The 27,972-nt window shown below is 40.6% G+C and overlaps 1 protein-coding gene across 1 annotated transcript; it reads right to left on the reverse strand.

Annotated features, from left to right (window-relative positions):
• Window positions 1-1,888: 1,888 nt before the first annotated feature.
• Window positions 1,889-27,960, reverse strand: KLHL7 (kelch like family member 7). Its single transcript, XM_064167292.1, has 11 exons — window positions 27,648-27,960; window positions 23,137-23,239; window positions 22,197-22,290; window positions 20,978-21,102; window positions 19,362-19,537; window positions 15,196-15,370; window positions 13,542-13,684; window positions 8,191-8,431; window positions 5,150-5,351; window positions 4,719-4,816; window positions 1,889-3,111 (listed from the first exon to the last, which is right to left on the reverse strand). Exons 1-11 carry the CDS (start codon window positions 27,765-27,767, stop codon window positions 2,828-2,830), a joined length of 1,761 nt encoding a protein of 586 aa, XP_064023362.1. The 5' UTR covers window positions 27,768-27,960; the 3' UTR covers window positions 1,889-2,827.
• Window positions 27,961-27,972: the final 12 nt, after the last annotated feature.

The raw sequence follows: 27,972 nt of genomic DNA on the forward strand, positions 1-27,972 counted from the left end.
GTGTAAATAACTTCTCTGAAGCAGCACTGATTGTGAATTCAGTGTTGGTTACCCATTGAAACCAAAAAGGTGGCAAGGACAGAGTGATCCTGTTCTTTAATTCAGACAGCTTTAAAAAAAATGAGATTCCAAAACAGGGAAATCGCTTTCATTAAGTGCTTAAAGCAAAAATATCACTGATGTGTCCAACTGAGACTGATTTAGATCCTGATCACTTTCATCACGATGGCATGCACTTGCACTTATGAACAGAGTGCTTTAAGGCACTGCTCTCTGTAAAACACTTCAGATTCCTCACACACACACAAAGATCCTGTAAAAGTGTATCAGTCACTGACCTGAACACCTCTTTCCAGCTCCTATTCTCATCTCTTGCTATTGCAGTTAGTGCTTTGTGATCTTATTGATGTAATTGCTGTGACTTAAGAGTCCCAAGAACTTCCCTCAGAATTTCAGCTGAAACTGCCCACTTCGAGAACACGAATTCGAACACTTCAATAGCAGCATCCTCAAGTACTTCGCCACGCAGATTTTAACTTCCTGAACTGAAATCAGCCACTTTGTTTAATGTGATCCCACAGATCACTGCACGGAACATGCACAGCAACGAACCGTACCTGTGCCTGTCAGGTACCTGCGCCCAGTGTGGGGCCGAAGGTTGTTGCAGCACCTCCGGCCGGACAGGCTGCGATCCCGCCAGAGGCGGGCTCCGCTGGGCGGGAAAGTGGCAGAGCCCCGTCCGGAGCCCAGGCCAGCACTGCAGCAGTAACTCCGCCGTCGCCACGGCCGCTGCGAGGAGCCCGCGTCTGCGAGGGCGGTTCCGGGCGGCGCGGCGGGAAGAGACTCGGAGGGCAGAGGGTCGACTCCCTTGCGCCGCGGGAGCCCCAAGAGCTCCCTGTCGGCAGGCCGGCCCTGGGTGAGCGCTGTCAGCACACGCGGCTCCGGACCAGGGACTGTCGTCCAGCGGCCGTTTTCAATCCGAGCTCCAACTTGCGCGAAGTGGAGCGGAAAACTCAGCTCCCGCGCTGCACAGACGCCTGCGTTGTCAGGGTGCGCGGAGCGGAACGCCGAGGGGGTACTACCAGCCCTGCCTCAGGGTCGCCACCCAGAAGACGCGCCCTGCCCTGGGGCAAGCCGCTTTGTCCAGGTCCTCTCCTCCTCTGCACTTCCAAAGTTCCCAGTAGTTTAAAAAGAGGCAACGTAGAAGGTGCTTTAGATGGAGTGACTCAGTTTTTAAAGGCAGGTAGAGAAAAAGGCAAAGTGCCTGTATAACCTAATTCACACTTCACTCCCTTTTTTTTCCAGTTTAGAATGAAAGTAGGTTTGTTTCATGGCTCAGAAAAACAAAGAGGATGAGAGAAAACATCCACCAAAAACTCCACCCAAAAGCAGAACCTGTTTTATAGCAGGAACTACTCTTAAAACCTATGAATGCATCTACTACCTTAGGTACATGCAGAGTTGCTAGGATGAGCAAGAAAACCAGAAGGGAGACTACAAAGCAGCAGCAACTTGGGAACTGACATTTATCGTAGGAGAAATTGGGAGAGTTTTCAGAAGGAACAGGCTAAAAAGATCAACCCAAGGTACAGATGGGCAAGTATCAAGTTAACTCAGAAAGTCTTTGGAACAGATCTGAAAAAAAATCAGAAAGTTTAGAGGGAGATGAAAAAAAAGAAGATAAAGCTATTAATAAGTCAGCATGGGTGCAGGACAGCTGTGCATACATCATTTGTATAACCTCCCAGAAGCTGGAAAATGTTAAGCTATACTGTGCACAGGCTGAACTTCTCTACTGGAAGAAATTCACTAGTGTGTTGGCTGGAAACATTTACAGAAGTATATGCTTACAAACCAGAGATTAATAACCATGTGCAACTTTAAAAGATATCTTATAAAGTAGCTTTAATGACTCAGTTCATGCCATTTTATAAAACAGTCATTTGAGAAAAATCAATACATTTGTTGTATTGACTCTGCTTGCCCATTCCCATCTTTGCTAATGGTTTGGCATCTGCAGTATGTACAGTCTGATGCCTGGGAAGATACTGAAAAATTAGTCCCAAGTGTCCAGCTTACTAACTGTTGTACACAATCACTGTGGACTCCCCTCACCATCCGGTATCGCAGTATAATTAACAAAATGAGTCTGAAAGCTCTCCAAAATGGCATAGATGTCATTAGCCAAGTGTTTCTTCTAATCTCCCTAGAAGGCCTAACTTAAAAAATTGATATGCAGTCATGCAAGTGATGGAAAAGTCAATGGAGGAGGGCAGTCATCACCACCTAGAGAGATGTAAAACCTATCCCCACCACAGGAATCTGCTATGCTACTGTTCTCGCTCTTCAAGGAAAAATCTTCACTGCATCCTAGTAAGATTTGTGCAGGTAGGTATGAGAAAAACTTCTGCTCATTATTTCTTATGACCCACTGCATTTACTCACCTTCATTTAATGAAGAATCCCTGCAACTGAGCACAGTAAAGTGTCACCTAACCAGAAATCAAAAGACTTGAGTTGTTTTAAATAACTGGATTGAGTCTCATTTTTGACAAGGCCACACAGAGAATCCTTTTAAAGGAAGATGCCATACGAACTCAGCTACCCAAGTAGATTCTCAAAACACATCCCATCTCTTAAAACAGACAAGAAAATGGGCATGACAAAATCCATGTGATACGATATGCTATATATACACAACTTGAAAGACTGCATTTCAGTTTCTGTTAACTTGACTTAACAAGATTCATTAAAACAAGGAAGCAAAGAACCAATGGCCATCTTTCCCCAAGTCCTTGAAGAATGTCTCAACATCTCCTACAGGTCTTCAGGTCTCTAATGTTTCTTCATTTGCCCCACAGGTGTCCACAACACAGATTAAACAACTTGTCACTGGGAAAGCACGGACTTTGGAGTTGGCTATCCACTTGTCCGTCTCAGTATTGTACTCAAGAATGTGCCCTAATCGACCGACACCCTGAAAGCCAGCCAGGACATAGACTACAGATCCCACAGCAGCACACTTCACGGTTACACCTTTCCATGGCATTGGAGACACCATCTTCCATTCATTCATCTTGATATCATAATATTCTACATTATCAAGGCCACCTACAAAGCAATGAGATAGATAACTGCTTGTTATGTTGTGTCCTGGATTGAACTAAAGCTTACAAATGATTCATCTAACTTTCATTCAATATTTTCAAGGTTTAGATTAAAACAAATATCAGTATGTGAAAAAAAGTCCCAGGCTTCTAAATGAGCTATTCACTGAGTTATAAACACAGAAATACACAAAGGAGACCTAAAGTGAGAGGTGTGACAAATTTCACATTACATTCTCTCTAGAGATGCTGCTATGTTACTTCATGAACAGAAGAACTGAGTGTTGCATTTTTTAGCCATTTGTGGCTAAAGAAACTCAAGAAACTTCCCTATAGTGAAGGCATTTTATTCTAGAGAGATCACCTGTGCCCTTTACCTAAACTGTTCATTTCCTGATTGACTTCCAGACCTAGATGATTTTAGTATTGTAACAGAGAGAGAGTCTAAGTCCTTTTGAAATGGGTCAAGGGAATCAAGAGGTACCAGAGAAGAGCAGATATTTTGACTAATACTTGCCTTTTTAGAGCACAGGCCAATAATTGCAAGATCTACAAACACCCTATTATCCCTGTTTAGCAGTTGTATTACATGTCAGTTTTCACTTCTGGTTCTGAATTGTTAGATCTGAGAGAATGAGAAACTTTGTAGTGTTGAGGCACAAATATTCCACCCTGGACATAACTCTGCCCCATTATATCAGAACTGTGAATCAGGCACTTTACAGAATATGAACAGCATAACTTACTGCTTCTGGAGCTTGCACTTCTGAAAGGAGCATTCAGTGAGTAAGAGTTGGCCAAATGGTGGCTCTGGCTATAACTAATTAATGATGTTTGCACAAAAATAAGATGCTTCTACTGGTGTTTTTTGCAAAAAATCATGCTAGAACAGTTTTAGTAGCTAATTCAAATATAAACTATGTTCTAAAATAGCATTAATCAGAAGGAAAATATTCCAGTTGCCATAAATACTGATTAGTCCACCTCATAATCTAGAAGCTTCCCATTCTGTAAAGCACTTCAAAAAGCCCTGTGTAATTAAAATTATCATTGGAAATAAACTGTTACTATTTCACTTTGAAAGTTAAGGAGACAGGCAGGTCATCCTGCTCAGGACAGCACGTCATATATTTTAGAACTAGGGCAGTCAAAAAGAGTTCTCCCTTTTCCACCACTTCAAAATAGCTGACTTAGGAACTTCAGTCTAAAGGTTTAAAGCTAAACAGTGCCTACACCTTTAGCTGTGTCTCAAGGCTAACATTTCTCAAAATGCAAAGAAGAGTTTTAAAAGCCTTTAAAATGATCTCTTTGCATATGACTAGTTTAGCCACAGTAATTGCTGCAGAACTGGGCTACAAGATGGGTGTACACCTGAATTTGACAGCACTGTCATTAGAGAAAAAAAAAGTCTGAAAAGCCTAAAAATACACTGAAGTAGGGAGGTGAAAGAAGGCAACGATGATGCAACAACAGCACATGTTTTATGGTATTGCTTAGTTTTTCAGCTGAGCAGAGTAGAAGGAATTAATTGCAAAAGAATTCCTTGAAAATAATTCCTTGCCTCCTTAAAGCCTTCTGTGACCACCTAGAGAATAAACAGAATTAACATACCTGAGCCGTTTTGTCCACCCACAGCAAATATTTTGTCCTTTACAAACACCAGCCCATGATTCTTCCTGGCTTCAATCATTGGACACAGCTCAGTCCACCTAGGGAAAAAAGAAAATCAAACTATGAAAACTCTCTATTCCTAGAAAATTAAGTACAAAATATCTAAGTAAGTGTAAACATAAACTAGTATTAGGAAAATAAAAGCTAGAAGCAGGCTGCCTGAGAAAAACTGAAACTGCTTTGACTAACTACAATATACAATATGCTAACTACTAAATACAATACATGCTTTGCTTAGCTACAAATAATTGATTACTGGTTAGCTCAGGAAATTTTCTTACCACGTACAGTTCCTCCTATTCCTCTATAGTTATTTACAGAGTGAGGAAAGAAAAGCGACCCAAAATTATCAGAATTGCTACAGTACTTACGTTTCAGTGGCTGGATTATAAACTTCACAGGAATTTAGGACTCTTCCAGAAACATTGTTTCCCAAGCTTCCTCCACACACATAAATGAGACCATTTGCTTCTACCATTCCATGGCTGCATCGCTGAGTGAGCATGCTGGGCTTTGTGTGCCAGCTTTCTGTTCGTGTGTCATAGCACTCAAATAAATACAGTGCAGAATTTCCTTTAAAAAAATAGAAACCCACCAAAGTGGCATTAATTTTTATGGCTGTCTTTCAAGAGAAGTGTCTAACAGTAATTAACAAACTAATGCTTTACTTGTTAGTTGAAAAGGGAAAGCTGCTTTCCCACCTCCAAAAGCAAAACTCAACAACTCAAAACTTGGGGCTGTTCATACGGTATGTACTTGCAATTCTTGACTCTTGTTTTAACATATTCAACTATGTTTACAGAATTGCTATTTGCATTTAGAAACAAGAATTGGGGATTTGGGAAGAGAAGCTCAGTGGGGGATAAAGATTGAACAGAGATGTATATATAACTAACTGGCTGCACCTCCTGCTACTCTGACTTCTAAGCAACACTGAAATTTCAGATGCACAGATGAAGCCAGCTTTGTCACAGAAGTCTTTGTTTCTCCAAGTACTGGGACTTGCTGAATTCCCATAAAGTATGTTGCTTTTGGAATTTGATAGCTTATGTCATAACATAGGCCTGAATTGTTAAGCAGCACAAGACAGCTGTCCCTCATCATTTTACTTTCTTCTTGGGGACTGGCAGACACTTGTTTTCTGGAAAGTGCAAGGTCTGTGTACTCCTCCCTCAAGGGCCAATAGGACTATTACTGAAAGCAAAAGCAATTTTCCTAATGAAAAAAGATAGCAGCTTAAGGACTTGTGGTCAGGTAACCACCTAAGTCATATCCCAAGCAGAAAAGGCTAAATACAACTTCCTGAAAAAAGAACAAGGATCCTTGTCCCTTCTGTTTCCATATAGTCACCTATAACGGGCAAAGGGGCTTCTTCCTCTGCTCCACTTCCCTTGACTTTCTACTCTGAAAAAAAATGTGTTGCTCCAGAAGCACTCACTACCACCTGAGGATATGGACCCTTAAAAGTGCTACATTTCCACACCTAAACACAGGAGCAGACTTCTACAAACTGTGCATGTTTACTCCCACTACGTAATTCATGACCACTACATAATTCTTGATAGTATGAGAGAAGTACAGAATGGGAATTTTTTCCCCCCTTTATATAAATACACATCACATTGAAGTTACAGACATTCTCAGCTATAAGAAATACAGAATTCTCCTTAAATGTCTTTTTACTAAAAAAAAATAAATGTAAAAGCTTCCATTTTCAGTATGCTGTGGGAATAATGTTAAGTATCATTCCTGCACCTAGTGGAAGAATTTTACTATGTTCCTCTTCCAAACTCTGCTAGCTGTTGCAAAGAAAACAGTTCTCCAACCAACTCAAAAAAGGGAAAGATGCCTTGTTTTCTCTAATGGACTGGCACAATAATTTCTTCTCCAAACCCTACAATCAGTTCAAAAAGCAGGCCATTTTTAGATTCCTCCACAGCTAAACATGCTGCAGCATTCTGTCCAACTAATGGTTTCCCCATAACTGCTGGCTCCAAATTAAAGAATAGGACATAGGATAGACACTTTTCCAAACGGTGTGCACTGGATTCCAAGCACAATAGATTTTGTTGTTAATTTGTAGCCTTTGCTATTCTATCTTGAATGATATTTATGGAAGTTAAAAAGTCAATCTGTACAGTGATGGAAAGGTAGATTTAAAGAAAATGCCTACATTAAAATTCTCATTGGTTGTATTATGCAACTATAATGCATTTTAGAAACTACGGAGTTTTTGCCATACTTATTAACTGACATGTGGGAAACCAGGAAGATTGACTTCCCCAGTTTCCCAAAGCCTGTTTCATGGAATGGGAAAGATGCCATTTCATGTGGACCACACTAGGTGGCGACGAGGAGCTGCGGGAGCTCCTGCTAAGCAAGACCCCAACCTTACATGCCCATCTAACATTACCTCAATGGCACAACTTCCTGTCCACTTATCAATGCCAAGGCGATGATGACACTTTCCCCCCCACCTCTGCTCACCTCCCTCGGCAGCAAGGCAGAACTCAAAAGCATCTACTAGAAATGTTCTCCCTGGATCTAAGCTTTAAGACTTGTTTTGTGGGCTTCTGTTGTTAGCCTTGGTTTTGAGGGGTTTTGTTTCTTTTTGTCTCTAGAACAGAGCTCTTTCTAAAGCTCTGTTTTCTTACAGACACAGTATACCTTCACACCAAATTTTGGGTTGCTGATAAGTTATCTGATTTAAAAAATAAATCAACAATGGCTTCAGTCACCCACTAGGTCTCTTGGGAGAGACAATGAAAACAACCCAATGGCCTTAGCTTCTTTGCTATGTAATAACATCTAAAGAAGGCAGCAGTTCTCCTTACACTGAGGGCAAACCAACAGAATAAACTAACAGAAGATAATTTCTGTCATTTGACAGAAAAAAAAAAGGGACAACTGCCTTTAGGGGGCCAGGTGTGATTTCACCACCTACAGAAGCAGTTGCAAAAGCTTCTTTTCACTCTGTTTTCTTTAAAGAAGCCCTCATGAAGCCTAATGTATGTTGTGTACAAAGGAAGTCAGTGTCAAAATGCATCTACTGTGGCCACACATCACAGGATATGTTAAACCATGTTGACTTCTGTGAATTTATCAAGTAAGCCAAAAACAAAGTGGGACTCCTCAAATACATTTGCTTTCCCCTAGTTAGGAGCTGCAGTGTACTTTATGCTCTACAGTAAATAGAAACAATTTCAATCAGTGAAACCATTTTAAAACCACAACAGAAAGATGGTTGGATTGCAGGGAGGATACTATTCTAAACATGGAAAACCAAAGTCATTAGGCTAACACAGCAACGTGCAGTTTCTTTTCAACAATCATGCAAAAACCAGAAAACTTTCCAGGTATCTTTCTTTGTGCTTTTTTTTTTGGTTTGGTTTAAAGATTTTTAGCGTCTTACCCACTTCTGAACCACCAGATGTATAAATTTTGCCCTCAGCAGCACAGGCTGCAAGGCTATCACGAGGTGTTGGAGGTCCTAGCTTGGAATACCAGCTATCCTTCACCACATTGTAGCAGTCCATTCGCTTTATAGGGAAGAGCTGGGAACCACCCAAAATATAAACTACGTTGTCCCAGAAGACACAAGCTGCATCCCTGCGCTTTTCAAAGGGACATCGGATGTCTGTCCAGCTGTAATCCTGCATTACAAAGAACAAGTAATGTCTAATAGATTATAACACTTACCTGCACAGCGAGTGTTTGCAAACAGAGCTTTTCACAGAGATTTAGACATGGTCAGTTTTAAAGCTCCTTTTCAAAACAAACATGAACACTGTTTATTGAAGAATACTCCTCAGGCGTACTCTTGAAAAATTCCCTTAGACACAGACATAGTTAGCTGCAATGAACCATGACATTATGAATTTCTATTTCCTTATTCCCTGTTTACAGCTGCCCTGAAAAACAGATGGGTTTTTTTTTATCCCCCAACAGAACTGACCTCATGCTGCTATCATGTCAGAAACAATGCATGTGATCAATACAGTAGGAGTGCATTTTCTTTCAGAGGAATAGAAAAAGACATCTTACATACAGTAACAGATTATTTCTATGAGGAAAAAAAATACAAAATGTACCAAGGCAATGGAAAAAGGAGTAGATAATATCCAAATTGACAAGCAACTCAGTTCAAAAGCTCTGATACATACTTTATTACCATAACAACTAGAAGCTTATTTACAGAATTTACAAAACACAAGTGATCTATAGCTATCCACAGTCGATAGCATAAGAAATAGGGTAATGCTCCATCACAAATACTGGCAGTCATGTTGCCTAGAAACTGATTTTGCATGAATCTGCAAAATCAGTAAGTATAAAATATGGGTAATAATGCTCCCCAAAGCCTTAAGAACAAATTCAGCAACTGATGGCAGACTAGAACAGCATACAGCACAAGTAACACTTCTTAAGTAATAGCATCTCACATATTCCATGAGCATAGCTTGTGTCCTGTACTGAACAGCAAAGTATGAGACCTTAACTGTTATCTGTGCCACTTCAGGATGGTCTAGATCAACCTGCTTAATGACCTTCATTGCAATGGTTCACATAAAATGTTACATTACATTTTCCTTGCGAGGACATACTTCAAACACCTTGGTCAATGAGGAAGAACAGTGACTCCTACATGGGGGTTCAAAGAAAGAGGCAGAGCGTGTTATAGTCCAAAACATCTTACAATCTTTTCTTGTAGCATCCCCCATATCAAGAAGAGCTGGCAGGTGCATGTGGCCCTTTATGATGACAAACAGGTCCTGGGACAGCCTAGAAAGGAAAGCCATACTACAGCATGGCAAAATAAATAGCTGCATAAATCTTAAGAAAATGTCTTAGTGCATTGTGCAAGATCAATATATTTCCTAGTTTAAATTTCTGGCACTTTCACAAGAAAAACACCCTGTCTTTTTCCTTTACTGTTGTAAGGGGCTGTAATCTGCTCCACTTTCATGGGTTTGGTTCTTATCTACTATTTCATCCACACCTTTATCAAATGAAAAGCCGTAACCTGAGCATACTCAGCAGTATCCTTCTCTTTCAGCAGGAAGCAATTTAAGTCACTTTGTTGTAATGCTCTTCAGTGTTTATCTGCAGCACATAGAACTGATTTCAATTTATGCATTTTATACATTTAAAGAAACATACAGAAGAGTTTATTTATACTGTAGACAAGATCCACATGACCCTGGGCAGTGGCAAGCCTCATTTCTGGGTGGGGGTTGCCGAGTAGGGAATGGAAGACAGAGACAGCAACGCTTCCCCCTGCTGCCATTTGTTTTCAACAAATTATGATGCAGGACACCAAAGGCGGAAATAATACCTTTGTATTTACTAGTATGTGAAAACTTTCCTCTCATGAATTCATTTAATCACCTAAACTATATCTGAACTCTGAGCAGCCACGAGACCCTGTGACAAGAACAGCACACACCATTGTGTGCCTCCTGTTAAGACTTCTCCCTTGATTTCAGTTGATACCTCCTCTTCCAAATTTGTCACAGGAAACAGCCAACATGCTTATTATGGACAACCTCCCAATCGACAGCTTATTGATTACAGCTCTGTCTCCTCATAAAAGAAATGCTAGTTCCCTTAATCATCAAGAAACAGTGATATCAGGCATCTGTTACCTTTTACTTGCCATTGCTGGTTTGCACTGTTAAAACCTCCAGCCATTTCTGGTCACTAGGGACAGCAATTCCAAGAAAGTTAACATATTGCTGTCTCAGGATCCCATAAAGTCATGTATAATATTTTAACAAGAACTCGTAACAAAAAACTGTTTTCCCCAAGCTGGGGAAAAAAAGCTGTCAAAACACATTCTGTGCAAAATTCAACAAGATAAATGTTTCCCACCACCATTAATAGGATGTGTTCAATTTCTAGTAGTATTCTGAAACAAACATCTGTACTCAAAATAATGCCAGATTGCTCCACAAGTTTTATGTCCATCTGCATCTGTCCTGTTGCATCATTTTGCTCTTGATGAGGTACACGCATCAACAGAAGTACCAGTTACAGTGCAAAGGCAAAAAATGTGGGTTCAAAGTAATACTGCTAACAGTCTCAAATAACACAGTATTCAATCAATTCCTATGTAGAGAACTTTCTGGCAACAAGGAAATGAAGATCAACATCAGAGACCAATTTTGCATGCAAAGCAATCAGGGAAAATTAAAAAGGGTCTGCACTAGTTTTACAGTGTTAGAATTACTGAAATTTGTATCATGACTGAGGAAGTATTTTCAGCAGTAGCATAGCCTTTGTTCTGAACTGTTTGGGGTTTTCCTCTCTTTTTAAGATGACATAAGAATCCAAATTATTTAATTCAAATAAAAAGGACTAGGTCACTATTCCATCAGTTCCACAGACCAACACAATTGCAAATTCTTTCATGACATCCTAACCTTGCAAGAGCAGATACACAATGGTTCTCTGCTCTGTGGTGCTCCCATCATGTTTTGATGAGACCAGCTAAAGTCTGGAGCCTTACTTCTCACACTTATTTTTACATGCACATGATGCTAATCAAGCAGGGATTGTGAATCCTTGGTTTGTTGTACTTAAGAAGCTACTGTCACTGTTAAAGTTCAAACTCCCATGCTCAAGCAAAACACCCAGAAGACGACCTTTAAACAGATTAGGGTTGGAAATGAAATAAGTAAAAACTATCTAACACACAGGACAGGCTAGCTATGAATACCTAAGAAAGCATATGCACTAGGGAAACATTCAAGGGAGACATGCCTGTAAGAATCGGTATTCCTAATTAGCCACTTTTTTCCCTCCTACTACTTCTGCCCCTCCCTTTCCCCTCATTAATCCACATGCAAGATCATAAGCTTGATCAGGTCTGCAAAATTTCTTCCATTATGCCTAGTCTATTAAAAAAAGGAGCTATTTTACCCTATGCTTTATAGACAGTTATATAAATACAACTTTTTTTTTACCACAAAGCAGATTCCTTTGCAATATTAAAGTTTAGGTCTGACTTAAGATCATTTAAGTGCACATGAAATTTTCCTTTCAGTTTCTTCTACCTTTTGCTCCCACTCAGCATACACTGAGATTAGAATTTTTGAAAGAGGTTTTCAGAAAATACATGGTGACAAGTATGGGGCAGGGGGAGTGTATTAGCTTCTGCAGAGTGATGGAGCAACCATCTCCTTTTTCAAGTTCTGAACATCGGTGCCATGAGGCACCTACAGAATTTAACCTATCAGGTTAGTAGAGAGACCACATGCACAATGTGCTGTTAATGCAAAGCCAATTAACAACTCGGGCAGTAAGTCTCAAAGTAAGTTTCCATCCTGCCTGAAAACCATCTTTGTGCCAACATAAGCAACCGGAGATTAAGAGAAAAACTTTGTTCTGATTTCCGTCTAATAAAAAGGAAGGTGAGAGCATATTGGGTGAGTTGTAAGATGTTGAAATGCCTAAACCAAGTAACTGAAAACAATGAATATCCCAACCAAAGGCTTTCTCAACTCAGACACTGGAAAGGAAAGAATTTTCTGCTCTGCTCCTTTTACCTCCTTGTCCCCCAGATGGAGTATTGCTTTCCATACATGTGCTCAAAGTAAGAAGGTGGTAATTATTTAAGAATTTAGAATTTCCAATAGAAATACATATGAAATGTCTCAAACTACATCACCAAAGCTGGTATGTTTTTATCCCAACTCGAATTGCACTCAAAGTAGGCAGCTTCAATTTTATCTTATGTAAGAGAACCTGAATGATGAGTTCAACACATCCCAAGGGCTCTTCATTCCAAATTAGATTTGACAGGGCTCACACTGACTACAGACTTCACACAGGTAACACACAAAAGGGCTTGTAATTGTAACAAGCACTTAATATGCTGAGTTACAATCACCAGAACCTCTGCAACAGGATATTACACGTATGTGACCTCACAGCCTAGAGAGACCTGGTTTACATAGCAACTTTTCTCTGCATTACTGCACGTGCTTGCCTGGTAAAACAGAGCATGGATAATCCTTCTGCATGCAGCTGATGTTTCTACACCTAGTCTGCATTGCCACACCATTCCTGTGGCATCATTTCTCAGAACACACACAAAAAACTACAGGCAAAGCTTGCTTGCTCTAAGTTAAACATATCTAAGTTTTAGGTTGTAGAAACTTACTCTTTTCCGCTTGCAGAATATTTAGCTCCTAATTCTCCTCCTTATATATCCTCATAATAGCAAACAAAACAGTGAACCATTGTTCTTTAAAAGTGCTTATATATTTATAATAAATGCACTGAAAATCCATTTTACACTCTAAAATCTAGGCTCTACACTAGCATACAAGCCCACAATGCAACTGACACTAGAAAGAAACTGCTTCAAATTATTCTCTGAACACCTACACGCATGCACATGCATACAGTCTTTCATATTCCTAACCAATGACTTGGTATTTTGGTGACCTTTTATTTAGCTCCAGCTGTGGGATGCACACACCAATCAAACCTTAACTCAGATGGATTTATCAAAACTCTGTATCTAGTCGCTAATAAGCAAACATAGTCATTCTATTTACAACAAAGTATTCCATCTAGATACACAAATGTGAACACACCTAATTACCCACACGCTTCCAACCGGACACCCAAAAGGCAGGCAACGTATCCTTCCTAATACCATTTTGTTGATCATTGCATCTCAGTCGATGACATCAGTAAATAAAACAGATAAGGTTACAAACAGTGAACCTTCATGCATTCTGAGGTAACGATTACCTTTGGGTTAAAGTATCTGCAGGACTGGGGCTGTGAGCCTCCGAAGAGAGCAATGCGATAATCGTGCTTTTTCCTTCTCGGCCGGGTGCCTTCCACTAACTCTTCTCTGTCTTCTGGGGAAAGCAGATGGTATCGCATCCCACCTGCAAGGAAGACAACGACTGTTTGCAGATCCAGCATAGCTCATCAATGAAAAAGGATGTTTTAGAGGCAGGAATGAGAGGAGAGGGAAGGAAGAGAAAAAAGGGAAATCAAGTTTTGCCATTACATCTGTACGACTTTGATTTAAAAAGGATGAATATGCAGCAGCTCAAGGCGATGGGAGCACAGATCCAGATTTATACTCTATTGCAAGTTACCTGTTCCAAGTGAAAATAGGACACTACATATCAACTGTAACTATATATCATGTTAATGTTGCGTACTAACTGATCAATCTGCTCATTAGGCCAATATTAAGCACCTAAATTTCTTGCATTGAAACAGGCAAAAGGAAGCAAACCCAAAGAAAAGAAATGGCTGAACTGGGAGGGTAAAGAGGACAAGGTTCAAAAGGACTTGAATGCAATGAGAAGCCAACCACGCCTGCATCCTCACTCTCCAATTTCTGGTAGGGACAATATCTCTAGCATACTGTACCTCATGAGAACCTCTCACTTTTGTTCTTAGCTCAACAATGTAAAGCATCAGTTAAAATTGGTACAAAACAATAGGTGCTCTCCTAAGAAACACTCCAAAAGATGCAAAAGTTATTACCATTGCAAGGCACTAAAACCAGACAAATAAAAAACTTGATTTCTTAGACAACTGCAGTCAAAACTCCACACCATATGAGGAGTACAACTGAAATGTCAATGGTCAGCAAATACTTACCAACATATAGGTTAATGTGAATCTTGCTCATTAAGACTGAAGGAAAATAGCTGCATACTATTTTAAGTTCTAAGCTAAAATGAAGTCAGCTAGTTAACTGTTAAGGAAATGAAAAACAATTCTTTCCAGGATGTTCATCAACACCCAGGCTTTTCTTTCTTACAAGATGAAATCTTACAAATAGTGTCTAAAATCAAAAGAAAAGCTTGTACCCCATCTTATCTGTGCTTTCAGAAACAGACCTGTTTGTAGGCTCAATGGTCAGTATAAATTAGAAAGGAAAATAAATCACAGTATCACCAAGGTTGGAAGAGACCTCATAGATCATCAAGTCCAACCCTTTACCACAGAGCTCAAGGCTAGACCATGGCACATATGCTTAAGATTAGTTGGCTTCAGAAGCTTTATAGTATTTGTAATCTTTACATAAAAATATTAATTCACTTAGAAATATAAACAATATTGGATCTACTGTGTCTGGCCCAAAAGCACAATAACACTTCCAACTACCCTAACTCCTCATGAATAGAATCCTCATTCCACTACTTGCCATGGAGTTCATGTCACTTGCTAGAAGAAATAGAAGTCACAGTCTGTTACATAAAGTTTTATTTACATTATTATCTGTTAATTCAATGAAATACAGCATCCTAGAGGGAACAGAGTCAAGTTAATGCCAAAAGGGCCATCAGAACATTTCAAAGCAAACAATTCTCCAAAATGCTACAATGAATTTTCAATTATACAGAACATTAAAGATTTCTGCTAGAGTTCAACTTACTGATCACCATTTTAAGGCATTCTGGGTTATCCTGAATAAGTGGTTCAGCCTGAACTGTTTTACTTAAGAAGTTCTTTGATATAAGAGGAAATCGGACTTTAGCGAGAATATCGACCATGTACGGCTGGCGATTTGCCTCATCGTACTTCAACCATCTGACTGCTGCATCATACACCTTAAACAAGAGAAGGGAAAAAATAGAGTAAGATATGTCACCACACAGTAAGACTGTGGTAGCTTAAAACTAGCTCACTAACCTAATTCTAAATCATCAGCACAGAGTTGAAAAATCCAGATGTTGAATAGAAAAAGAGAGTAAATAAAATAGGGGATTGGATATAAAAGAAAAATGATAAATCTCTATCATTCCATTCACTTGCAGAGTAGGATAAAGTGTGCTGCAGAAACTAATTTTTTCTTTTCTTTTTGCTCTGGCTGCTGCTTTGCATGACTTAGCTGAACCTCCTGTGTGCTGGTTTGCAGCTAATTAGAATACTTCAATAAAAGAAATTAGATCATTGGCTGTGAAAAGAAAATAATGATGAAGTCTACATCATTCATTGGTTTGCTTAGAGGGACAAAAGTTAAAATGCCAACAATTTGTTCCACTCTGCTCTGGGATGCTGCTCCCATTTGCTTCCTCCTCACTTTGCTCCAGTATCTCCCCTCTAATCTTGGCTTTGCTGATTGTTTTGTTTGCCTGTCTGGGATAGCAGAGGGAGAAAGAGAGGGTAGCTTTGAGCCCTTCTGGGCAGTCTCCTTTGCCCAGGAGGGAGTTTGGATTTCAGCATTATTTCTAATTTGCAAATAATTGTAAATACTTGTAAATATATTTGGTATGTATGCTTGTAAATTTTGCCTTCCTGTATATATAGCTTCATCTTACTTTCAAGGTCTCTGAGCTAGTCTGGTAAATTCCAAGAGTGGTGGTGGGGAAGTTCCTAACAGGATGTGATGGGTTATAACTAAGCAGACAGCAGTGAGCTTTTGATGATTTCTTTTTCTCCCTTATACAAGGTGGGGGGGCAGGGAGCTATTTTATATTTCCCTTTGTCCAAGGGGCTCCTCCTTGTCATTTCTGAATTGTAAATAACTATGTAAATATATTTTGTACATAATCATTGTATTTTATGCTTCCAGGTTTTTAGCTTGCTTGTAAATATAGTTTCATTTTGCTTCCAAATCTGAGCTAGTCTAGTGATTTATTTTGGGGGTAATTTCAAACCACCACAAAGACAAATAACTAAACCTCAATGCTCCAAACTGATTCTTCTGCCTGCTGGATGTTTACATTTTACTATGTGGAGATCCACCACTATCTTCCAAAACCACCCAAAACCAAACCAACACCAAAACCTAACAAAACCGTCAAAGCAGCCCCCAAAAAGGCAATAAGCAGACATGAAGCAAAACAAATACACAAATACAGAATTAAAATCCATCTGCAAACATGACTTCTGCTGTTCAACCTTCTTCAAATGGAAAGCATGAATCTGCAATTCATATTTATTGGTTTTGCTACACTGGGTAACCCCTATACCAGGTTAACATGACACAGATAATACTTCAAAAATGTGGAAATAGCATCTACTTGATATAGTCCCCTGAGCTGATAAACTGCTTCTGTTAACAAATCAGGATTGAGGATCCAAATATATTGCTATTATTGTGTCTTGGGGGATAGTTTATATTAAAATTTAACTGCAGACTAAGATAAATTTACTATTCAGAGAATATCCTGTCTCCTCTTCAGGAAAAGGTAATGTGCTTTATTAGGGGATAGGGAGGACAGAACAGGGAAGGTAACCAAGAAATCTGCTTCATTTATGATTGTTCTCTGGGTCAGGAAAGAAAGAAACAAAAACCCAGTGCTATCTATATACTAAGATACCTCCATGCTATTGCTCTTAGACATAACAAGGTTATGTACTGTGCTGCCACTTCAGTCAACACTAATATCATTACAAGTGATAGCACCCTCAATACACACTCCTGTAGCTGAAACTGATCACAGATCAGTGATGAGTGCTCAGGATGTAATATGGAGAGACATTTAATGGCAGATTATTTGAAGGACTGCTAAATTATCTCACCTATAATCCTGTAAAATGACCAGGGAGCAAGGAAGAGTAAAGAAATAAAAAGAAAATATTTAAAGCTCAATCTCATCAGCTAAGGAATTTCAACAGAATGACTAAGACAGGAACATTTTATCTCATCAACAGAAGCATTACTTGCATAAAGGAAAAAGGACAGCTATTAAATCTGCCTTCCTTTTTTCCCTCTAAATGTAAATATGCTTTAGACCATTACAAAATTTAGAATACAATGTCAACTCAGCAGTACTCCTGAGAAGTAAGATTCCCATGAGAAAATAACTAAAGATTGGTGAGGATTGTAAACATGCTCAAGTGACTTGCAGCTGGGCTGCTGAAAAAACAAATCATACCCATTGTTGCTTAGTTTTGTGTACTTGACAAGAACATCTACATTTTGATAACACAAACCTCTGACAGACTCAGGGACACCTTATCAAACATACTTGAGATTCCTGCCATGCTCTGGGAAAGATGAAAACAGTGAAAAAAAACCCCAACAACTTAGCATGCAAGATTCTCTAACAGTGGTGAAAGCATAGGTCCAAAGCTTTTTCACTGTAGCAATGACAGAATTCCACAGTGCCTGTGTTCCATCTTGGGTACCTCTGCCAAGTGCTGTTTGAGATCCCCCAGTTCAGGAAGTAGCAAGAATAAATTTACCCTTTTCATTTCATCTCTGGTTTTCTGGTTGTTCCTCTCTCCTGCCTGGATCAACCCACACACCACTGCCAAAATTCTGCAGTCTCATGCTTCACACTGTCACTTCCCTAAAGGAATTCTAATAATGCCATGCTGCCTACACAAAATTTCTATCACTGCTGCCAAGTTAAAGCATGTCCCACTACCTTACCCACAGAACTGAAAGAATGTAAATTTTACTGCAAGCCAAATAATATTTCCAGCTTTCAGAACATTACCTTGTGACCAGGATTTTTTCCATCACATGGCAAGAAGGTTGAACTGTGACAAACTCAGGTTTATACTTGTAACTAGCCAACTATCATAGTCAACCACCTGATATTATCCCCTCATTCTCAGTAACTCTTGTTTACACTGGAGCTTGTTAGTGCAACAGATACACAGAAGAAAACACAATAATCCTGTAAAAGCTAAGTCTCGGTCAGGAAAATACCAACTTGTAACTGGTTACACTCATTTGGCTCCTGCTGTTGGACTTCAAAGGTATGAGTCAACTTAAGATGACAAACAAGTTACCCAGTTCAAGCACCAGAAAAGCATAGCTAGGAAGGTGAAATTTCAGTTTGCTTTCAACAGATTTAACTTAGAAGTTACAAGAGGTAATCAGTAGCTAACCACCCTGCAATCACCTTAGGGCTGCAGTGCTTACACCTATACCCTGTTTTCCAGCCGCAGGAAGAGCAAGCTGGTGAGCAACCGTTCAGGGCACTACTGAAAGCTGAAGCAGGCTTTACAAATGGGACAGCTGTGAATGTCATTTCTATCACAGGTTACAGTTATAAATTGACTGAAACTCCAGGCTCCTTTTAGCCACCTAGACCTTGTCCATTCCCTAAAACAAGGGCCTTCCACTAATCCATCACTGTCAATGCATCTCATTTTCAGTGTTTTGCTCATCTGGCTTTCAAGTCCCTCAGTAACCCAGGACTAAATTGTGTTTGCATATATTTCTATGACAACCAACTCTGAAATGGGTTGAAACCACATTCAGATAACGACCTAATAGCCATCGAGGAGTAGTCTGCTTACCACTTTGAAGTAGGTAGCTTTCACTGACAGCACATGACCCCAATCTAGGAGCAACCGATTTAATACATTAAAACTTCATTCAGCTCACATACTATGGAGTCAGAAGCCCTATAGCTAAAGGAACTGACTTCCTTAGACCCTTTAAGTCTTCTTTATTCTTAGTTTGCTGAAACAACACATAGTAACCACACTTCACATTCATTAGTTCTGGGTTTCAACCAAGTAAGGACACACATATTACAATTTGGCAAGCACCACATGCATTACACTGTAGAAACATCAATTCTTGATTGAAAAATGTGAAGTTCAGTGCTCTAGATAGGAAAACAAGGATCTCACCTGGTCCTCTGCCCTCACTGTCAGTGTATCTTGGTTCAAGAGATGAGTCACACGTTTAACATCAAGCTGAAGAAACTCGTCTGTCTTGTAAACTTCGGTGAAATGCTGATGGATAAAGTCATCTGCAGTGGCTTTCAGCTCTGGACAGTCTAGGCATTCTGCTAATACACTAATACCTATGAAAAGAAATTAAAACCCCTTCTAAACTTGAACTGCAATTACATTTTATATATTAAAATAGAATAAAATTGCTGTAATTTCACTGACACTTGCAATCCCATTTTAATATTGATTGCCATGCTTTTTCTTTTATCCCCATTAAAACACATGCTGTCATAATTCAACTGCAACTCAAGATAAATTAAGAAAAGCACAAGCTGTTGATCTCTATGCCTAGGGAACTGGAGAGTCAGGCCTGCAGCACTTGCTGTATAAATTACCTCTACAGCAGTATTTCCTCACTGCTGCTTCACCCTTATGAAGAAGATATCAGCACCTTAACCAGGTTTGAGCCATATTATAAGAACAAAGTCCAATCAGAACAGCTTGGGAAACTGGATCCAATTTTATGACCTCCCCTGACCTGCTCACATCCAATTTCCTTCAGGAATAGTGAACTAAGATTTCTCTATAAATGTAACAAGGTCAGCTGCAGACCAACACAAAAAAAGGTCAAAGTTGCTGCTGCTATGTGGCCAGAAGGTTATTGTAAGGGTATAAAAAGCAACTGCTACTGAGAAACACCCTTTCAGACCTTCTCATCAGAAACCAGGGGCACACAGAACTTTCCAACAGCAGCTTTTGCTCATCATGCTACAGTCTTCCTCCTTCTGCAGAAGAGATGGCTAATGAGATAGAAGCCACTCACCAACCTACAGGCTGCAACTAAGCCTGAGCTGCTCTACAGTATTAAAAAGTGTATTTGAAAAATAAAACCCAAATATATAATCTATGACAATTTCAGGAGATTCCAAATAAATCAGTTTTTTCCACATACACTTCAGGGGAAAAAACCTCAACACAATAACAACAAAATTCAAACAAGAAACTGAACTTGAAACTTGTTCTCTGCAGACCCATGAGCATCTTGTAAACAATGCTTTGAAATGTTTGAATGTTTTTCAATTTCAGAGAGTATCTTCTAGGCTGGATAGGCTTCAATATTACTGAGACTGTTGCCAACTCTAGTTTTAATAAGTCAGGAAATAATACAACTGCCAGCATTTATTCAACAGCTTTAGTGTAAGTAATTTTGCCTAGAACAGACCTGTCAAATCCCTATAGCACATGCTTTACATATGTAGTACAGTGGCCTATTTATCATGTGTGATCTTAGCCCTAATAATTCTGGATTTTGCACTAATGGTAACATTATGCATGAAGAATTTGAACGTGTGTACTTTAAGAAACAAGGCAAGACTCCTTGTAAACTAACACAGCAAGACAACTGCTAGATGCTTTTGTTTATGGCCAAGGACAACAGTTCAGCTATACAGAAAAACTACTGTTACATGCCTGGATTTATATAATTATTACTGTCTTTTAGACAGGATTTATTTTTCAGGAACAGCAAAGTTGAAATCCAAACAGTAAATTTAAGTCTGCATTTCTCTTACCAAGGCAATTTGAAGCATCGACTTGTTCCTTTAAAAAGTCCACACACATCTTTTTCACAGGTTCAATCTGATACTGATTAGCTGCATCTAGTAAAGACTGGACATTATTGCTGTTAACTGAGATTCTGCAAGACAGAAGGTATAAGATTATCATCATTGAAATGACACACTTTGTTCAGTAAACAAAAAAGGCAACTTACACCAATTCACACAGATGACTAAATTGTTTCCCTGATATTCACCACACAGTCTGAAGACATAACCTGCCTTCATGATTTCTTCAAATATCTTTCACTTGCTTTGCTTTTCTGAGAAAGGGCAAAGAGTAATCAGTCCTGAACTCTGAAGAGCAAGCTTTCAATACAGCTCCTCTGTTGTGGCTTTGGCTTGTGTGGTTAGCCACTTTCACAAAACAGAAAACAAACAGAACCTTTCTGGCAGTCTACACCCGAACAGACATCAGCAAAAAGTCAGTCTAGACTCACGATCAAGACTGCTCTGGCTGAATTGCTCAGAATGCATAAGCAGAACCACCAGTTTGGCAGTGCTTCAAGAGAAGGTACAGGGCCCACAGACAAAGGCATAGGCAGCAGGGAAGGCACTGGAGTGCTGGCACTGATTGTCTCACCACTGATGAATTATACCAGAAGATGCCTCTCAAAGAAAGGAGAAAGCCTCCCTAAAGGGAGTTAATCCCATTAATACAAAGATAAAAGCCCTGCCATCTGTCCTGAGAGCTGATTAAGAAGTGCTGTTTAGAATTCTAGTCATCTGCACAAGCCCTGTTTGGGGAAAAAAAAAAAAAAAAGAAAATCAGCAACACACACATGGACAATCTGAGATAGAGGAAACTCTGTTCACAGAACACCTACACATCCTGCTCGTCCCAGGAAGAAGATACAACTCCTGGAAATGGTTCTGAGTGACAGCTACCACAGCCATAAAAGAGAAACCCTTCTGATGTCAATTACGGTCTGAATCTCAGAAAAGATCATTTGCTTTCTGGAGACAACTATGGCTCTCTTTAGTCTGTTGGGCTTCCTGACAATTAAAAGGAAAATGGGAAGAAGGATGAAAGGTTTAGCCACATCAGGCTTTAAACACAGTAAGGCACTGTAGTGGTAACAAAACTGGTGAATCACAAAAGTGCTATTTTAAGGTTTTACCATTTACAGTTGGCAAACTTCCTAGAAAAAGCATCAGTTTGAAATAAAACTACCTTGCAGTATAAGCAAACTCCACAAGCTGTTCAATAATGTCAGGTTCTGCATCTTTTAGCTCCACTTCAAAGGATTTTGATTCAAGCATATTTGCTGCAAATAGATTAAAATACAAACTATATCAACAAACCACTCTACTGTACACTTTGCAAAGAGCAGAAATTAAAGTCATTAGACAGTGATTACATACAGTTGATGCTGTTTTCCCAGGATTACTAATGCAAGTCAGGCAAGAAAGTAGGCAGTGGGACAAACAGGGTAATTGGTGTGTGTGCATGCTTGTACTATGTAAATTATAATGAACTGCATCAAATAGAAAAGGTCATAAATGATGTTGACTGCAGTGCAGACTGCTAAATGAACAATACCAGAATGAGAAAGCATAGACTGTACTGTCAAAAACCATTTACACATTCAAGCTGGTAACAACAGCTACAGCTCTGAGCTCCCCATATCCAGACACAGCACCAAGTTTGCCTGCACACAGTTACAAGCTGATCACTGGAAGGCATGGTTATTTTACTTCTACTCAACTTAAATGTGTATGTTACATAGCACAGTGCTTTTACACTTCATGGGTAAGGCATGTAAAAGACAGATAACAGAGATAACATAAATGCAATATTTACATTTATGAAAGCCTGCTTCATAAATGGAAGTGTCCAATGGTGGGAAGCAATGGGGCAAACAAATTCTGTCATGAGATTCAAAACCCCCAACTCTAGTATAAAGAATGGGCCCCCATTAAAGAGCCAGCCACGTGTAAAGTAACACTAAAACAGTTGAAAGGAAGGTGAAGGGAAGGGTGAACAGATGAATGGAAGATCTTCACTTCCACTTGCCTAAAATAAGTTATTTTCATAAAACAAGCAGCTTACCAGCCACAAATCAAACAGGATATCATCACAAAAACTTACAATCAATGTCAAAAGGACTTACTAGTAAACATCAAGTTAAAAAAATGACTGGCTGAAGCAAGTACAACACGGTGAGCTGGGATCTTTCTGTCTTGAACCATAAGAATGACATCACACAGAGTTTTCTAAATCAGAGGGAAAAAACACAAAAAGTGAAAGATCAGAAATTTCAAGAACCTTTCAACAATATTTCTTCTAAAACAGTTTAGGGAAATTGCTTGTCTTAATCCACACAACTGAAGAGAATTCTGTGATTAAAGAGTTTTGTGAAAGTCAAAGAGAAGTTTGGTAACCTAAACAACCATCAATATTCATTACACTGATGAATTTATACCTTAAGAGGGTCATGATTAACATGAACTTTGGTTCTTCTCCTGCAGCATCTACATCAGCCTCCAGTAACAGGCTCTGCAGCACCTAGCAGAGTTCACATTTATGTTACACTCCCCTCATCCATCAGTGCTGATGCCTTAAAATACCTCAAGGAACCTCATATCTGAGAACTGGCATCACATTGCCCAACTGTAGTTGGAAGTCATGAATATCTTCAAAGCATCTAATGAAACATTTAGAAGAAAATGTATAAAAAAATACCACTTCCATGGCATGCTTGGACTGGTCATACCTGATGAACAACTACCTGCCAGACTAAAAAAAACAATCTGCCTTTGCTATTTGTATGTCAGCTAGTTAGTTTCTCCCCTACAAGTGAGCTGCCATGCAGTAGGAGAAAGGGAAGTGACAAAACCCTTCAAAGTTGTCAAGAGACGGGAGGAGAGTAGGTCACTGGGGTTAAACCATGTAATTTGGATAGATTTGCAAACAGTATCCTTCCTAAGAACATATTTACTGAAAATAAATGCACAACATAATAAAATGGATGTTAAAATTAAGAAAGAAAAGCTGCACAGCACTGCTCCCTAAATTAATAGTTAAAAATTAATTTCTGTGTTTAAGTTCATGGAACTACTTTCACAAACACCTACCTACACCCATCCCAGCACTAATCCAGGAAAAAATTACTCCTACTGTGAGAAGTAAACACTTGCTTAGAATAGTGGGAGACTCAGAATGTTATGAGTTGGAAGGGACCTTGAATGTATTTAAATACAGTCCAACCCCCCCCCCAGAGCAGGATCACACAGAAACGCATCCAGGTGGATCTTGAATATCTCCAGAGACTCCCCAGCCTCCCTGGGCAGGCTGTTCCTGTGCTCTGTCATCTTCTCAATGAGAAAAAAAAAAGTTCCTCATGTTTAAATGAAACTTCCTATGCCTCAACTTCCACCCATTGCCCCTTGCCCTGTCATACTTCCACATTCAAATAATAGTATCACACCTCAGGAGGCTGGTGATCCATATATGCATTCCCTTCAAATAAACCTTTTTGTTTGGTTCTTGAAAGGACACTCAGAAGCACACAGTGGATAAAATAATTAAGTTTTTTAAAGTATGTTTTAATTAGTAGCTAGATGGGGGCAGGCATACAGCCTCCTTTGTACATCTGTAGCTATAAACCATTTAAGGTAGAAAGAAGAATAGAGACCATTCGAGAAAGGTTTCAGAGGAAATTCTTTAAAGCTGAAATTCTTAACTCATCTGGTTTGAAACAGGCTTTGGAAACTAACCATACAAGATACCATAAAATCCTGCAGCCAAGATTTGCCTTGAACTCCATGATGCATTTCTAAGATATATTTAGTATTTCAACTTTGCATTTGAAGTACCTCAGATATTCTAACAGCCTCTCTGGGTGTGGGAAGATGCATCTGTCAACCAAAACAGACCATCATTCTCATTTCTTTCCCTGGGTGTGACTCTTCTATTACAGCTAATGCTCTTCTGACAACTTCTGAACTTGAGTACTGTGTACAGTTCTGGGTCCCTCCACTTAAGAAAGATGTTGAGGTGCTTGACTGTGTCCAGAGAAGGGCAACAAGATTGGTGAGGGGGCTGGAGCACAGCCCTAGGCAGAACAGCTGAGGGAGCTGGGGTCGTTCAGCATGGAGGAAGCTCAGGACAGACCTTATCACTGCATACAACTACCTGAAAGGAGGCTGTGGCCTGGCAGGGGTCGGTCTTTTCTCCCAGGCAATCAGTGACAGAACAAGGGGACAGTCTCAAGCTGCACTAGAGCGGTTTAGGCTGGATGTTAGGAAGAAGTTCTTTACAGAAAGAGTGACTGACATTGGAATGGCCTGCCTGGGGAGGTGGGGGCATCACTGTCCCTGGAATTGTTTAAAAAGAGACTGGATGTGGCACTTGGTGCCATGGTTTAGTTGATCAGACAATGTTAGGCAATAGGGTTGACTTGATGATCTTGAAAGTCTTTTCCAACCTGACTGATTCTGTGATTCTTCCCAAACGCACCCACTGGCATCCCCAAGTCACCTCAATGAAGCAACAGATGACTGGTGTTACATCAGCCAAAGGATACACCCAAGCACGAGCTTGCATTAGGGTGCTTCATCTTCCAAATAACAGGTTCAGCAACACCTTGCAACTGTCCCAGCTAGTGTCTCAGTTTCTTCACTCTTGGCTGACCTTTGCTCAGAAAAAAAGGATTCATGCACATATGCTGTCAATAGCTCTGTAACACTCAAAAGACCTAGGCCATCTCATGCACTCCATACACTAAAGATACTTGCCTCCAACATCTTACCACTACTAAGTGTAGCTATGGCCAGTTGATGACCAACTCCCATACACATGGAGGCTGCCCTTTGATCCCAGCTCACACAAAGTAGCCTCTCCAAAATTAGCTGTACTTTCTAATCAGTCCATTTTCCTACAGCACTAATGTATTTAAATAGCCAGTGCTCCACATGCACATTGCTATTTCCATCACAAGAAATTTCAAATTTATACCATATTTAGGTTTAATAACCACAGCAGTGTCCAATTTATCAAAATACAAGAATGAGCTGCCTATAAAGACTCTTAAAACTTTAGCACAGCTCATCAGCTGAGCTAGTTATCACCTCAGATACACTTCAGTTCTTACAGAAACAAAGCCTACATTTAAAACAAGTAAATACAATGGGCTTTAAGCCTCAGCTCTCCTAACTGAAGTCTTTGAAACCTATTTGGTTTCTCATACACAGGAATTTAGTTGCACAAAGTGGTTTACACAGAAAACATGGCAGATTGTGTATTAGTGAGACAACAGGGCTGAAATGCTGGTGAAAAGCAGAATTAGTAGTGGTACCACTTGCTAGAACAAGACCCATGTTGCTGATGAACACAGCAGTAACACAAGCAGCTAAGCCCTAAGAGATATAACCCAGGACAGTAGTGAAGTTCCCAGCTGTTCTTGAGCAGCTGGTTTCAGAGTCATCTTTAATTCTGGCATTGCATCATTGCTTTTAAATGAAGAAGTGTACCACAATCCACATAGCTTCTCCTTTGAGGGTGCAGAGGTTGGAGAAGATGATCTCTGAGGTCCCTTCCAACCTAAGCCATTCTATGGTATGCAAGAACCTCCACTGATCATCCTTCAGCTCTTGTATTAAAAGTCTGAGATTTTTAAGGGGGAAAAAATAGAAGTTAGCATTTATTCCAGTTTGGACAGCTCAGCTGAAAGCCACTCATGTACTTGCCTTGGTTTTAACTCTTGCTCTGTTGGTAAGCCACCTTTAACAAACATTAGGCTATCGATTTAGGAATCTGATCCACCCAAAAGGTGAGATTTTGCAAAGTGCATTAGCCCCACCACTGGCTTCTCAGGGAGATGGCCAGATGTATTTGATACAGTGTGCATGACAAAATGCTACCTGTGAAACTGAACTATGACTCCAAGCTGCCCCTCTCCTCCCACTGCAACTTCACTACACTGATACTATGCCTGGGGAGTAGAGAGTCAACTTGTCCAGAGTCCTTGGGCAAAAATTACCATCTTTACACTCCCTGCAGGCCTCTGTTTGAAAAGGGATATGTGACTAATTGGAGAATCTCAGCCATCGATTGCTGCTTAACTTCAGCCCCACCACAAGCAAGATATTATGCGACATGGAAGCAGATCCACCACGTCTTCTGCCTTCACCACCAGCAACATGCTGCTGCTGTACGATCTAAACTTGTTACACTTGCGTCGGTGCGCAAAGGTACCTCTGAAAAGAAGTACGCTGGCAGCGGCCCAAGCCTCCCAGGGCAGCTCAGGCCTATCCTCCTGCCCCGGAGCTGCCGTGCTCCCAAGCGCGGTAGCTGGGGTTGTCCACCGCGGTCACACGCAGACGACAGCAAACCCGAGCAAACCTTCTCGCAATACGGGGGCGCTGGCTACAGGGCAGTACTGACTCCACTAGCGCCGGCTAGCATCCCCAGCGGGGCCTGCGACTTAACACTGGACAGCGCGCTTTGGTTCGGCTCCGCGGGAGCCCGAGAGCATTACAGACGGCGGAGCCGCCGAACAAAAGGCCACTCGCCAGTTGCCGCCGATAAGCCTCGGGCCCCGCCGCGGTCCGCGACTGAGTCGGTGGGCAGCTCCAGGCTCCAGCGGGCCGGAGGGGAAGCCGGCCGCCGCCGACACCGTACCTGCTTGCGCATGGTGTTCATCACCCCCATAAAGCTCGCCAGCAGCTTCGCCTCCTCGCGGGCGGCGAGCTTCTTCTCTGTCTTCTTCTTGCTGCTCTTCTCCGACCCAGAGGCGGCCATGCTCCTGCACCCTCACAGCCGCGGACACCGGAGGCCCGCCACCCCCACCGGAAAACATGCGCTGCCAGGCGGCAAGAACCGGCTCCCGACGCTCAGCACCGGGACCCGCAAACAGACGGAGCAAAGCGCACCCGCACACGCCGGCTCCGGCCGAGCGAGCGCCGCGGCGGAACAGGCTCCGGGCAGGGGCGGGGCCAGGCGCGCT

This window comes from Pogoniulus pusillus, chromosome 28, assembly GCF_015220805.1.
Source record: "Pogoniulus pusillus isolate bPogPus1 chromosome 28, bPogPus1.pri, whole genome shotgun sequence".
Classification (NCBI taxonomy): domain Eukaryota; kingdom Metazoa; phylum Chordata; class Aves; order Piciformes; family Lybiidae; genus Pogoniulus; species Pogoniulus pusillus.

Excerpts from the sequence above, each read along its gene's own strand:
- KLHL7 (XM_064167292.1), bottom strand. The coding sequence starts at position 27,767 with ATGGCCGCCTCTGGGTCGGAGAAGAGCAGCAAGAAGAAGACAGAGAAG. Across the intron at positions 23,240-27,647 it reads TGAACACCATGCGCAAGCAG|AAAACTCTGTGTGATGTCAT; the intron begins GTACGGTGTCGG and ends CCTCTGATTTAG. Across the intron at positions 4,817-5,149 it reads TATAATCCAGCCACTGAAAC|GTGGACTGAGCTGTGTCCAA; the intron begins GTAAGTACTGTA and ends TTTTTTCCCTAG.